This window comes from Python bivittatus, unplaced genomic scaffold (assembly GCF_059951505.1).
Source record: "Python bivittatus isolate LINGU-HERP-01145 unplaced genomic scaffold, Pbiv_v1 ctg000700_np1212, whole genome shotgun sequence".
NCBI lineage: Eukaryota > Metazoa > Chordata > Lepidosauria > Squamata > Pythonidae > Python > Python bivittatus.
In genome coordinates, this window is record NW_028277098.1 from 10,157,748 (window position 1) to 10,170,202 (window position 12,455).

General features: G+C 37.7%; 1 protein-coding gene across 12 annotated transcripts in view; it reads left to right on the forward strand.

Annotated features, from left to right (window-relative positions):
* Positions 1 to 12,455, forward strand: part of HMCN1 (hemicentin 1) — a 329,972-nt gene that overhangs the window by 285,835 nt on the left and 31,682 nt on the right. For all 12 annotated transcript variants that reach the window (XR_015798470.1, XM_088153961.1, XM_088153962.1 and 9 more), the window contains 12 exons: positions 55 to 211; positions 1,972 to 2,093; positions 2,939 to 3,103; positions 3,868 to 3,975; positions 4,508 to 4,645; positions 5,113 to 5,247; positions 5,990 to 6,259; positions 7,834 to 8,015; positions 9,051 to 9,264; positions 10,722 to 10,856; positions 11,253 to 11,443; positions 12,089 to 12,170. Coding sequence is in view for 11 of the 12 variants with exons in the window: in XM_088153961.1 (XP_088010087.1) it covers positions 55 to 211; positions 1,972 to 2,093; positions 2,939 to 3,103; positions 3,868 to 3,975; positions 4,508 to 4,645; positions 5,113 to 5,247; positions 5,990 to 6,259; positions 7,834 to 8,015; positions 9,051 to 9,264; positions 10,722 to 10,856; positions 11,253 to 11,443; positions 12,089 to 12,170 (1,899 nt within the window). In the remaining variant the exon portion in view is untranslated. The remainder of the gene's footprint in view (positions 1 to 54; positions 212 to 1,971; positions 2,094 to 2,938; positions 3,104 to 3,867; positions 3,976 to 4,507; positions 4,646 to 5,112; positions 5,248 to 5,989; positions 6,260 to 7,833; positions 8,016 to 9,050; positions 9,265 to 10,721; positions 10,857 to 11,252; positions 11,444 to 12,088; positions 12,171 to 12,455) is intronic.

Consider the following 12,455-nt stretch of genomic DNA (forward strand, 5'->3'; position numbering starts at 1 on the left):
CCATCCCTCATTTGGTAAAGCCCAATGTATTATCTTTTTTTCTTTTTTCTCTAGTTCCTCCATGTATTGCTCCAGGACCTGTCAACATCACAGTAACTGTAAATATACAAACCACACTACCATGTGAAACTACAGGGATCCCTAAGCCAGCCGTAACCTGGAAAAAAAATGGGCAGGTTCTCAATTTGGATCAGAACCAGAACTTGTTCAGGTGAAATATGCGTTTTTACATGTTTTTATGTGTACAGAGCTACAGTATGATTGCATATTGTGTTTCAAAGAGAATAAAAAACCCTTCTCTTCCATCCCAGAAGGGGGAAAACCCTTCTGTTTTTCAAATACACATAGGGCAAATCTGTACTTTCTGCCTGGTCTACTCAGTGCTGTCTGAATGCAGAATATCATCCTCCTTCCACTTCTACCCCATTGCAAATTCACTCTGTGCCTGATTTTCCATCTTCAATTCAAAACTGCTGTTTTCTGACCTGAGTGGTCTTAAGCCCTTCAGTGTGGATGGTCTGCAGTGCTTCATTCTGTTCTAGTACAGCCTCAGCTCTGGTGCAATGTCTAACCCTAACCCTCCCCTCCAGCTGTTCTGGGCAGGCTATGTTCAGTATTGGTCAGTGGTTGTTCTTTTTATACAGTCTTGCAGTTTATCCAACAATGACTTGTTAAATCAATGAACTATCCTCAGCTCTAGAAGTTCATGATGCATTCAACCCTTACATCTCCCCATGGATGCCCTTTCAGTTTCTTCCCAGGCTGTTTGAAACATGCTCCCCTCGCTTTCCACCCTGTTCATAGTATTGCAAAGCATCTTTCTCTTCCTTTATTTTTTAAAAATATCCTTAAATTTCAATGTAGCAATGCTGCTACTTTGTTTCTATAAAGCTGAACTATCAATTCCTCCTTGCTACAAAATTTCCATGGACTTAGAGGAGAATGTAGAAATGAAATAACAGCCATTTCCTATTGCTTTGATTATGCATCAGAGGTATGGAGGTGTCTTAAGGGAAAAAAGAGAAAAGAAATGGTCTAAAGAGATATGTAGGAAGAGGGTGTGAAAGCATGTGGGAAAATAAGGGAAAGGCATGGGGACTAGTGACAAGAAAACATTCTCTAAAATGGAAAGGCAGGCACTAGAGAAGTCCACATAAGAGGCCCCCAGCAAAGCTTGCCTTCTGTATGGACAGGAAGAACAAGAATCAGGGGAACACCGATCAGGTCTTGCAGTGACCCTAAGTCTGGACTGAACACCAGCCTAGTTACTTGCCAACCCACTGCAATCTGAGCTGTACTTTCTGAATCTGCCTTAAAAAATAGCCAAGAACAGCACAAGTAGTTTGGGCTGCAGTGCAGAATTGCCTCCCAGCCAAGCAGATCTTGTCTGGATATGTCATGTAGCTGAGAAGAATACAGAATCTTCCTTTCTTCTTGCAGAAAATATTGGAAAGGAATTTGCTGGAGATGTTTTAGATGAAATAGGATGTCCTTCAGAGAAGGAAGGGCTTCTGTCACCTTCTAGTTCAGTGTGATGATAACAATTCGTTCATTTTCACCTGTATCAAGAAAAGCCATGCTGGTTTTTGCCAGTTGCCTGGAAGCAGTGATAGCCAGATTGAGAAACAGGATTAAGATCAGAGGCCCTTGCTGGTTCTTGTTATTATGATTATTAGATGATAATAACTAATAAAAACATTAGAAGAACAAAATCCTGATTAATTTTGGGTTGGGCACAATGATTAGATCTGAAGTGAATCCCCGGACATCAAGTTTCCAAACCTATCATTTCAATTTGATGCAGAGAAAATTTTAGTGAGAACCTCTGCCTCAAACCAAAAATTCTAGAAGAGAATAATGCCTGAAATCTATGTTTCTACTGCTGTTTTGCTTAGTAACAGTATCTGAAATATATCTCCTGTGACAAACACTGCAGTGAACTGTAATAATTCTTTTTATCCTTTCTTCAAGGCTTTTATCTTCAGGATCACTAGTAATCCTTTCTCCTACTGTAGAAGACACTGCACTCTATGAATGTACAGTAGCAAATGAAGCAGGCAAAGATCAAAGGACCATTAGTCTCATGGTAGAAGGTACAGTATTAACACTGGAATATGTTCTTGTAAATTTTTAAAGCTTATCTGCTAGGAAGTTTCAGTTGGAGAATTTTATTTTAACGATGAAAATCAGATTCAAAAATAAAATTAAAAATAGAAGAAAGGTGATGATAGCTAAATGGAAAGTTGTCGATGCTGAACTCTGGGGCTTGCTCATTTTTCTTTTCAACTCTGGGACTTGCTAAACCTTTTCTTTTGCACAGAATGAAAATTCATCCAATCAATATGGTACTATAAGACATTGTATTGTAGATCTGTAAATTACTTTAATATCTGCTTTGTTTGTATCCCATATATTAGTCAGTAATTAATCCATTCCATAAAGTATTTTTAATCATTTTGCATTTAAAAAAGAAACATCAAGATCCATATTTTTTTCTATATGCTATTTTACCTAACATACTCATCTTTTATACATTTTACATCAATCTTTTCCTAATATGTATCATATCATATCATACACACACACACACACACTAATGTATACACCTTTTCTTATTACTGTATGCACATTACTGAATGCAGCTTGCTCTACTTATGTGGCTTTTGAATCAAGAAGTAAATTTACTGGGCTATCTTATCATTTGCCTTGGAAAGAAATCAGGATGGATTGTTCCCACATTTTATGTATTATATAAACAAGATAGATAGATAGATAGATAGATAGATAGATAGATAGATAGATAGATAGATAGATAGATAGATAGATAGATGGTATTTCCATTACTTTGTTCTTATTGTTCTGGCAATTGTAGGTCATTCAAGGGGACATCATCACAATATAAATGATCAATACTTATATTTGTTTTTATTTACTTTAGTGCCACCATCCATAGCAGATGAGGTTACAGATTTATTAGTAACCAAGTCGTCCCCGATAGTCATCCCTTGCACTGCATCAGGTGTTCCAGTGCCGACAGTCCACTGGACCAAGAACGGAATGAAACGTCCCTCACGAGGAAATGGCTTCAGAATTCTGTCTTCAGGTTGTGGATCTACAGGGATCCTGAATACACATTGGGATCTGGGGAAAATGTTTCTGACAATTTCACTTTCCATTTGGGTCAGAGAGTCTGACTGGACCTATTGGGAATGTATTGTTTCTAGACATTTGGGTCTCATTTTGCCAGCTGAAAGCAGTAGAATGAAAGGAGTGATTTGCAAGGGATAAATTGTCCACAGGAAAGCATGCATGCCCTTGCTCAGGCCAATTGTTTTCCCACTTTACCTCCTCATCCAACTTCATTTCTTCTTGCCCAAGTTACACATATGTTTGTGATGGAAAGTCCTGCCACAAAAACAGTATATAGCTGAACAGAGTTGTGATGTGATGGTGGTGGGGTGTTGTAATGAAAAAATGTTGAGGAAGGTAGAGAGTTAAGTATGGCTGCTCTTATCTGCTATGTAAAATAGGACATTTTGTCAGGAACGTATTTCACATCAAGTCTGCAGCAATATCTAAATTCTTCATATATCTCTTCAATCATTGCCCAGCCTAGGATGATCCTCCTCTTGGAGTTCTGATGGTCTTATGCTGCCCAATTTAGATGTGATATAGTAACCTCTCACTTTAGATGTAATGCAGAATAGAAAAGATTGAAGAACATATTGTTATTCCATTGGAACATTTCAGACTCTAAACACTGGTTTCATTTTTCCTGGAATTGTACTTACACCACCGGAGAATTGCCAAGGGTCATTAATCACTGTTTAGCATAATTGATGGCAGTTTCTCATCTCTTCTTTTTAGGTGCTATCAACATAAGTTCTGCTCAGTTGGACCATGCAGGAAAGTATACCTGCACTGCAAGGAATGCTGCTGGTTCTGCCCATAGACATATCACCCTTCATGTTCAGGGTGAGGTGGGAACTTGTATGTTTCTTATCTCATTTACGGATTTTTCTTCCGCACAACTATAAATATAAGTGCTTTCTACACATTCAGAACAGACAAATGGTATGGCTGTAGCAGATCTGGCATGGACATTCTTTATTCCTTCCATGTGAAAGCCTATCAAGGTTTAGGAATAAACATATCCAAGAAATAAATCGTAATTAAATCTTTCACCTGTCTGCTAGCTTTCTACATTATAGAGGAAAATTCTTCCACCTGGAATATTGTGATTATATGTTTAGCTCTGCTCTTACCCTACAAGCCATTTTTACTTAATATTAAATTCTTGAAATCTTGAGAATAAAAATGTTTTAAGTTGCTATTGGTGGAATGTTTGGGCAGCTGTATATTGCAATTTATAGTTTATGGGTTTTCGTTTGGTAGAAGCACTCAGAGAAAGGTCTCCCCCCCGCTTAAAAAGCAATTTATATAGAGAAAGCAGTAAGGAGTGTTTTTTTTAGATCATTAACCAACTCTTTTTTTGTGCTCCTGTTAGAACCACCGACAATACGAGTGCAACCTGGAGCATTAGACGTTATTCTGAACAACCCAGTCCTCCTACCCTGTGAAGCACTAGGCACGCCTCATCCTGTAATATCATGGCAAAAGGAAGGGGTCAGTGTTATTACAACAGGTATTTTGTTTTGATCGTAATTTTCAATTCCCTTCAGAGTAATTAGCCACACATAATTGAAAGGGAATTTGTCCTACATTTCTGTATTCTACAAAAAGGGATAGGCCACTTTGCTGACCCAGAGGCATTTCTGTAAAATATGCACATGTTTTGAGTTCCCTCACCGCATGACTGCCATGGCAGACCTGCCTATTCACAAGATGGCTGCTGTAGTAGACAAAACACCAATTTACCAGAAAACAGACTAACCACCTAGGATGCTCTCTACTAATCTATCCAGGGGTAACTGTGTGCAGTTTAAACTCCCCCCTTATCTATTTTTATATTTTTTTGTAAATATCTGAAAATGGTCCATATGTCTTTTTATTCAAAATTTAGTTCCTTCTCTTATTCCTCATATAACTTGTCTAGGATTTAACCTGCTCTTCCTTTGTGTCTTATTTAACATACTCTGTATGTGTTTCTAGGGAATAGGTATACAATGCTTCCCAGTGGCAGCCTACAGATTGCTAAAGCTGCTGCTGAAGATGCTGGAACTTACATGTGTGTTGCTCAGAATCCAGCAGGCACTGCTCTTGGGAAGATCAAATTAAAAATTCAAGGTAAGTTTTATACGTAAGCCACAACTTTGTTATTTGATGTTACCATAGAAAACAATAGACATGATTTAAGAGCGCTTTTCATGGAGTGTTGTGTTAAGAACTGTCCCTAAGAAAGGTATCCTTTTAGAACTTAATGAAGGAAAGCGGGGGGGGGGGGGGGACATAGCATTTAGTTCAGCAAATCAGTCAAAGGTTTACAAGATAAAAATAGCTCCAGTGCTGACCTATGGTGCAGAATAGTGCTTGAACAAAACCAGACCCATTTTTAAGAAGTATCCTGGAACCAACAAGAATATGCCAGTCTCCATGGTAACTACCCTGAATATAGCTACTCAACAGTTAAAGCTTTTACCTGTTGTGGAGGGTTCTCCAAATGGACTCTGGTAGGCTACCCAGAATGTGCCTGGAAGAAACTATGGCTCAGCCCACCAAATGGAAAAACAAACTTATTAAAGTTATCTCACAGGCTATCAATCCAATATCTCTTCTCAGCTGGATACCAGGCCAAGGAAATCTTTAAATAGAGAATGTTGGATATCAGTTCCCTTACTGATATAGAGTTCCTTGCAAGCATCAAATGTTTAAAACGGTTAGCCAGGAATAAAATGACATTTCAAATAGGTCGGTTTGTGGGGAAGTGTATTGCATATACGTACTGTATGTATGTAAATGTATGTAAAGTTGATTTGTTGCCTCTGAATCAAAATTCAAGCAAAAATTCAATTGAGCAATGACTTTTCAGTTCCTCCAGCTATCAAATCCCATCCCAAAGAATATGTGGTTGTTGTGGATAAACCTGTCACCCTGTTGTGTGAAACAGAAGGCTACCCTTCACCTGTGACTGCATGGCAAAAAAATGGACAGCTAGTTACAGAGTCCATGAGGCGACGAGTTCTCAGCACAGGGGCTTTGCAGATTGCCTTCGTTCAGCCTACAGATACTGGGCGTTACACATGCACAGCTACTAATATGGCTGGATCCAGCAGCTCCAGTATGGAACTCACTGTCCTTGGTAAGTAAAATAAGACCTGGAAAACTTGAGTTAGTTTATTAAACATTGAGGAAGCTAAAATAATGGCCAGCTTTTACATTTCTCATTCCACATATAAACATATAATGATTGCTTTAATCAACAGACTATTGCAGAGAATTAAACTCACCCTGAAAATAATGGCTGGAAACCTGATATTATACATTGTTAACCACATCACCGTATAACTACAAATCTGGACACAGAGGATAGGATCTGCTATAGCTGGCTGAAATTTTAGTGCATTTTGTTTTTACATAGCCAAGAAGGGAAGGATCAAAATGGCCCTGCCTCCAAACCACCAACAACAGTGACCAATGGCAGTAACCCACTCCACCAATGACTGATGAAGTCTGCAATGATAGCCACTTGAAATGAGAAGATGGTCAATTAAAATCCATTGATCCAGGCAGTGGTGTTGTATGCACACAGATATACACACCATAGCCCAGCAGCCATTGTGGCCCATTCTGTAAGTTATAGAGCTGCAAAACTGCAGACCAGAGGCGGATGCCTTCTAGAAGCAAACGCAAAGTGGGGACATGGGAGAGGCAACAGGGAGAGGAATGGATCCTGCTCAGCTTTTGCATCGGGAGCTTTAAAAAAAAAAATCAGCACTCACCTTAGAACAGCTTCCTAATTACTCTAAACATTATACCTAGTCATGTGCTGGCAGGATAGAAAACGCACGGTGTTGTGTTAGCTGATTTTCTGGACTGTATCCAGATCTCAATCTAATTCTAAAAAGGATGAGAAAGGCAGTTACCCAAACATCCTAAACCAATCAGAATGCTTTGTCCAAAGGCTTGACCCCTTACACAATCCAATTAGCCCTTAGGTTCCATCAATCTCCTTGCAGGAGCCAAGATGCCACATCTTTTGGATTGTGTAGGCTTGCTTTGTTGGGTAACATCCCATCCGATCCTGATCATCTGTACATTCCTCCCCACTCCCAAACAAAGATTGTAGGAACAGTGGAAAAAATAATGTTATAGTGGAATGAAATTTATTTTTAAAAAGATCATTCATATAAAGATACCTACAGTGCTCTGAGATATTTGCCCTGAACATAGCAGTGTTAAAATTAAAACCTATACTTTGATGGATTATAGCTGCATAGAATAGAATTCTTTATTTGTGGCAGAATACTGGATGTGAGCTCTGAATACTGCATACTGATAAACTAAAGATAATCTTATTGCCTATATAATTTAAGGGTTTATAGGTAAATGTTTGCTAGTTCCCAAATTTCCCTATTAAAATTACTTTTTTTCCAGTTTTATCACATCTTATATTTCTGTAGAATACGGTGCTATATTTCAACCTTCTTCAGCCATCCAGATGTGTTGGACTAAAATGCCTAGAATGTTTAGCTATCATTTCCAATAGTGTTACTTTCTCCAAATCAAACAAATCATTCTCAATCACCATCTATACAAATGTCCCCTAATAGATGTTGAAGACCCTTCCTTAGTGATACATGTACCCATATGCATATACAAAATGTCTAATTTTAATAAAAGCAATTATTTGTGTGTTTTTTAAAAATTTCTTAGTCCCACCAAAAATCCATGCTGCAGAGGACCACTATATGGTTGTTGAAAATTCACATGTAGTTCTGTCTTGTGTTGCTGATGGAATCCCAGCACCATCAGTGACCTGGAGGAAAGATGACACGAGTGCTTTAGCTAAACACAGCTCTGAACCATATGGAAACTTCATTATAGACAATGCTAAGGTAAGCTTCAGTTAAACAGCATGCTTAGGAACAATGGGAGTGAGGATCAGGACTGCCTTTATTTTCTTAATCATGAACATTGTACTAAATGCCTCCCTTTTAGTGGATAACTTTTTATAGGGCAGAAGGTGGTAGCAGTAGGAAAATAAATATGTACTGAAAAACAGAAGATTGAATGCAAATGGTTAGCAGGTTTATTCTTCTGTGTGTGCCTATTATCCCTTCAACTGGGATTCCCTGTCTGTTCGGATTTAGAATATAAAAATAATCTAATCCAATTTTCTTTTCATGCAAGAACCCACTACTACAGCAACACCGGTGTGCACAGCAAACTACAATTTTGCCAAAATGATAAAACACCCATGGTGATGTAATCATATAAACACTACAGCTATGCACTTGTTGCCCAACATCTGATGCAAATATGTAAATTGGGGCATTTGCATGATGCACATTTCATCATTTGTCTCTTCATGTCCATCCGTCCCTAGTGCTACCTGTCAGCTCTGACATCCAATCCTAGCTTAGACATGGTTGTTGTTGATAAATGTAATTTGTAGCTGCTTGCCTTTTTTAAAAAATGGAAATTTGGTGGGGAAGGAGTACAATGTTTCTTCTGTTGCATCTTCTTTCAACCTGTGACAAACTCAATACCTAACCTCTTTATAATGTCCTATCATTTGGGAGCAATTTTTTTTCTTCTTTCCTTTCCTTTCCTTTCCTTTCCTTTCCTTTCCTTTCCTTTCCTTTCCTTTCCTTTCCTTTCCTTTCCTTTCCTTTCCTTTCCTTTCCTTTCCTTTCCTTTCCTTTCCTTTCCTTTCCTTTCCTTTCCTTTTCGAAGAGAGTGCCAAAAATCACAATGAGACATTTTGTTGCTGGTGTCCTGCTGGCTGGTTCCAATCCACATGCAAACATTATTTAAACACTTTCTGAGATTTTCTCCTTAGTACAAATGGCTATTATATTTATTAACAGGATTTTGCCTTTTGTTTAATCTGTGCTGTGTATATGGAATTGTTTTCCCCCTCTCTTTAGCCTGAAGATTCTGGGAGCTATACCTGTATTGCCAGCAATGCTGCTGGTGAAGACACCCATACTGTCAATTTAACAGTTTATGTGCTCCCAGCTTTTACTGAACTCCCTGGAGATGTGGCTTTAAACAAAGGAGAACAATTGCAATTAACTTGTAAAGCAACTGGAGTTCCTGTCCCCAACATTAAATGGACATTTAACAATAATATTATCCCAGGTAAGTTAATCCAGGAAAGGACAGTTAACAGTAGGCTGTGAAATGAGATACAGAGCATTCCTTCAGACTGAAAAGAATTCCCCCCACACTGTAAAGATAAACTTTGTGTTTCCTTTTACCATCTGCACATCCAAAACACACCGTTCAGTGTGGTCTGTGTAATGGCAACTCCTGAGTTCACAGAAAGCACATTTGGTCAATCACTACTCAGCTCAGCTCAGCCAAAAACGGAGTACAAAGGATGTGGGCAGTGAATCAAAGCTCAATCTCTGTTCTGATTTGCCAAGTCCTGAGTTTACTGTCCAGCCCCACCAGAGAGCTTTTAGCCCTCCAGGGATACACAGGCAGCCCTTCCCCTTCACAGACAGAAAAACAAATAATCATCCTTCCATCCCATGTAACCTGTGCATATTTCAGTAGTTATGGGTGTGTGTCCATTTTTTTTTTTTTTTTTGGTGGGATGAGGGGTGTGATTTGCAAAAGAAATCCTCCTGGTGAGCTGATGAGGGGAGAGTGAGGAATCCATAGTGGTAGTAAAAAAAAAAAAAAAATAGTACTGGGTCATATGGCTTGTTCATGTATATATATTTTTTAGTTTTAACCTGCAGCTTTGGGACTAGTAAAACATATTTTATTATTTTAATCCCCAGCCATAAATTGTATTACTAAAACATCAGATACCCAAACCCTTAAAGCCACTAAATACCTCCTTAACTCTGGCTACCAGATGCCTTAGTTTCCTAAATATGGTTATGTTTAGAGACACCTTTGTCTGGAAGGAGTTCAATAGCTGGAAAACAACCAGCAGAAAGCTCCATTATAAAAGATATACAGGCAGTCCTTGATTTACAACCACAATTGGGACCAGAACTTCCATTACTAAGTGATGCAGTTGTTAAGTGAGTTGTACCTGATTTTATGACCTTTTTGCTGTGGTCATTAAAAGAATCACCATGGATGTTAAGTGAATCACGTGGTTGTTAAGCAAATCCAGCTTTCCCCATTGTCTTTCCTTGTTGGAAGTCCCCTGGGAAGGTTGCAAATGTTGACCACATGACCCCGGGACACTGCAACTGTTGTAAATACATGCTAGTTGCCAAGTGTCTGAATTTTGATCACGTGGCCACAGGGATACTGCGACAGTTGTAAATGCGAGGACTGGTCATAAGTAACTTTTTTCAGTACCATCGTATCTTTGAACGGTTATTAAATGAATGGTCATAAATCGAGGACTACCTGTATTGTAAGTAGAACATGAGACAAGAAGGCAATATGATTGCCTCTAACTCCAAAGGTGGGTTTTTATTTGTTTTTACTGCAAAGCTATGTCAATTATAGAAATAGTCAATATCCAAATACATGGCTTCAAAACATGTTTTAATGAATAAAATATATTTTACCAAAGATATTTTAATTTATGTTGGCTTATTTTTCTTTAACTTTTCTTGTTTGGCCAGCACAATATGATGGAGTGAATGGACTGAGTAAACTTGTTATTGAAAGAGTGTCTAAGGAAGACTCAGGAACCTATGTGTGTATGGCAGAAAACCTAGCTGGTTCTATCAAGGCTCTTGGATTTGTTTATGTTAAAGGTATGTATTGCTGGTAAGTTTGGGCATTGTTTCACTGATTTCTACTTTCATATTCCATCTAACTACAATACTATGTATGGCAAGGAGGAATAATGACAATGAACTATTCAGCTTACAAAAATAAAGTATTTAATTTTCATCAATAGTTAGAATTAAAATTTCTGTTTCAAATTAGAGCTGAAACAAAATTGTGTACATATTATAATTAACTAAATGTCTTACATTCAAAATGATTCAAAAATAGCAGAAATGCCTAGAAAAATATCATGACTAAATTTCATATATTTATGGATCATGTTTTAGACCCATGTAGTGTTTCTTAGCTTTGGGGGTTTCAATTCTGATCAAACTTTTATTTTCTACATAGTTGCTTATACTTACTATTTTGAAATTCAGAGCCTCCAGTATTCATGGGAGATTATCATTCCAGTCGGATTGAACCCTTAGGTGGCAATGCCATTCTCAATTGTGAAGTCAGAGGAGACCCTCCTCCAACTATTCAATGGAGCAAAAAAGGAGTTGGCATTTTGATGAGTGATCGAATCAGACAACTTAACAATGGATCCCTTGCCATCTATGGCACAGTAGTAAGTTAGCACTGTACTAATACAATAATTGGATTTAATTATACATGATTGTATCCCATTTTCTTCCAGGAAGAGGCTTTCCTAGGATTATCCCATTTTACCTTCATGACAATTTTAAGGGTTATGAATTCAACATTTACTTTTTGTAACTGCTACAGTTTCTCTTTTTTTATATATTCTAAAATATCTTTGCAAGAATGCATGATTGTGTATGACTCCAGATTTTCCTAAAGTTCCCTAGATATGGCAGAATTACAATTCCAATGCATGGCTTTTGCCATGCTGGCTGGGAATTATGGGAGTCATATTTGCAACACATGTAGAAGGAATTCCCAAGCAGTGCAGTATTACAAATATCTTTATTTTATTTCTGATTTGCCAGGCTATCCTCCCATATCAGCACACTATAAACCAATCTTGCCTAAACTTATATACTCCAGATTACTAGAATTTCCAGTCAACATGGCCAGTGGAAATTGGATCATATGTAGAAATGTGGTTTCCTTTTCATGAAATGAACTAAGTTTCTATCCACATACTGAAAAAAAAGTCATTTAGCTAACATTTGCAAGTTTCTAAGATATTGCTTAATGTAGTCAGTTCCAGACTGAACAATCTTCTGATAATGTGTTTATTTTTCTTCAGAATGAAGATGCTGCAGAATATATATGTGTAGCTACAAATGATGCTGGTGTGGTTGAACACCGTGTAACTCTTACCTTACATAGTAAGCTACAGAACTGTATTCATACAATTTCTTAAGAATGTTGCAATCAGATGTATCTACTGTATTTATAAATCTTTGTAGCTTCCAAACAAGCTAAATTCTTTAACACATACTCTCTTCAACTTACTTCCCCTTCAGTTTCAGAATCTGAACAAGAGATTGTTTAAAGATATAGTACCATGCCAATGAGCCCTTAGTCAACTTCATAAATGAATCTCAAACAATATATTTTTTAGCATGAATTTGCTTTCAGATTTCATTTCCTTCATCTCCTTCTTGTCAAGG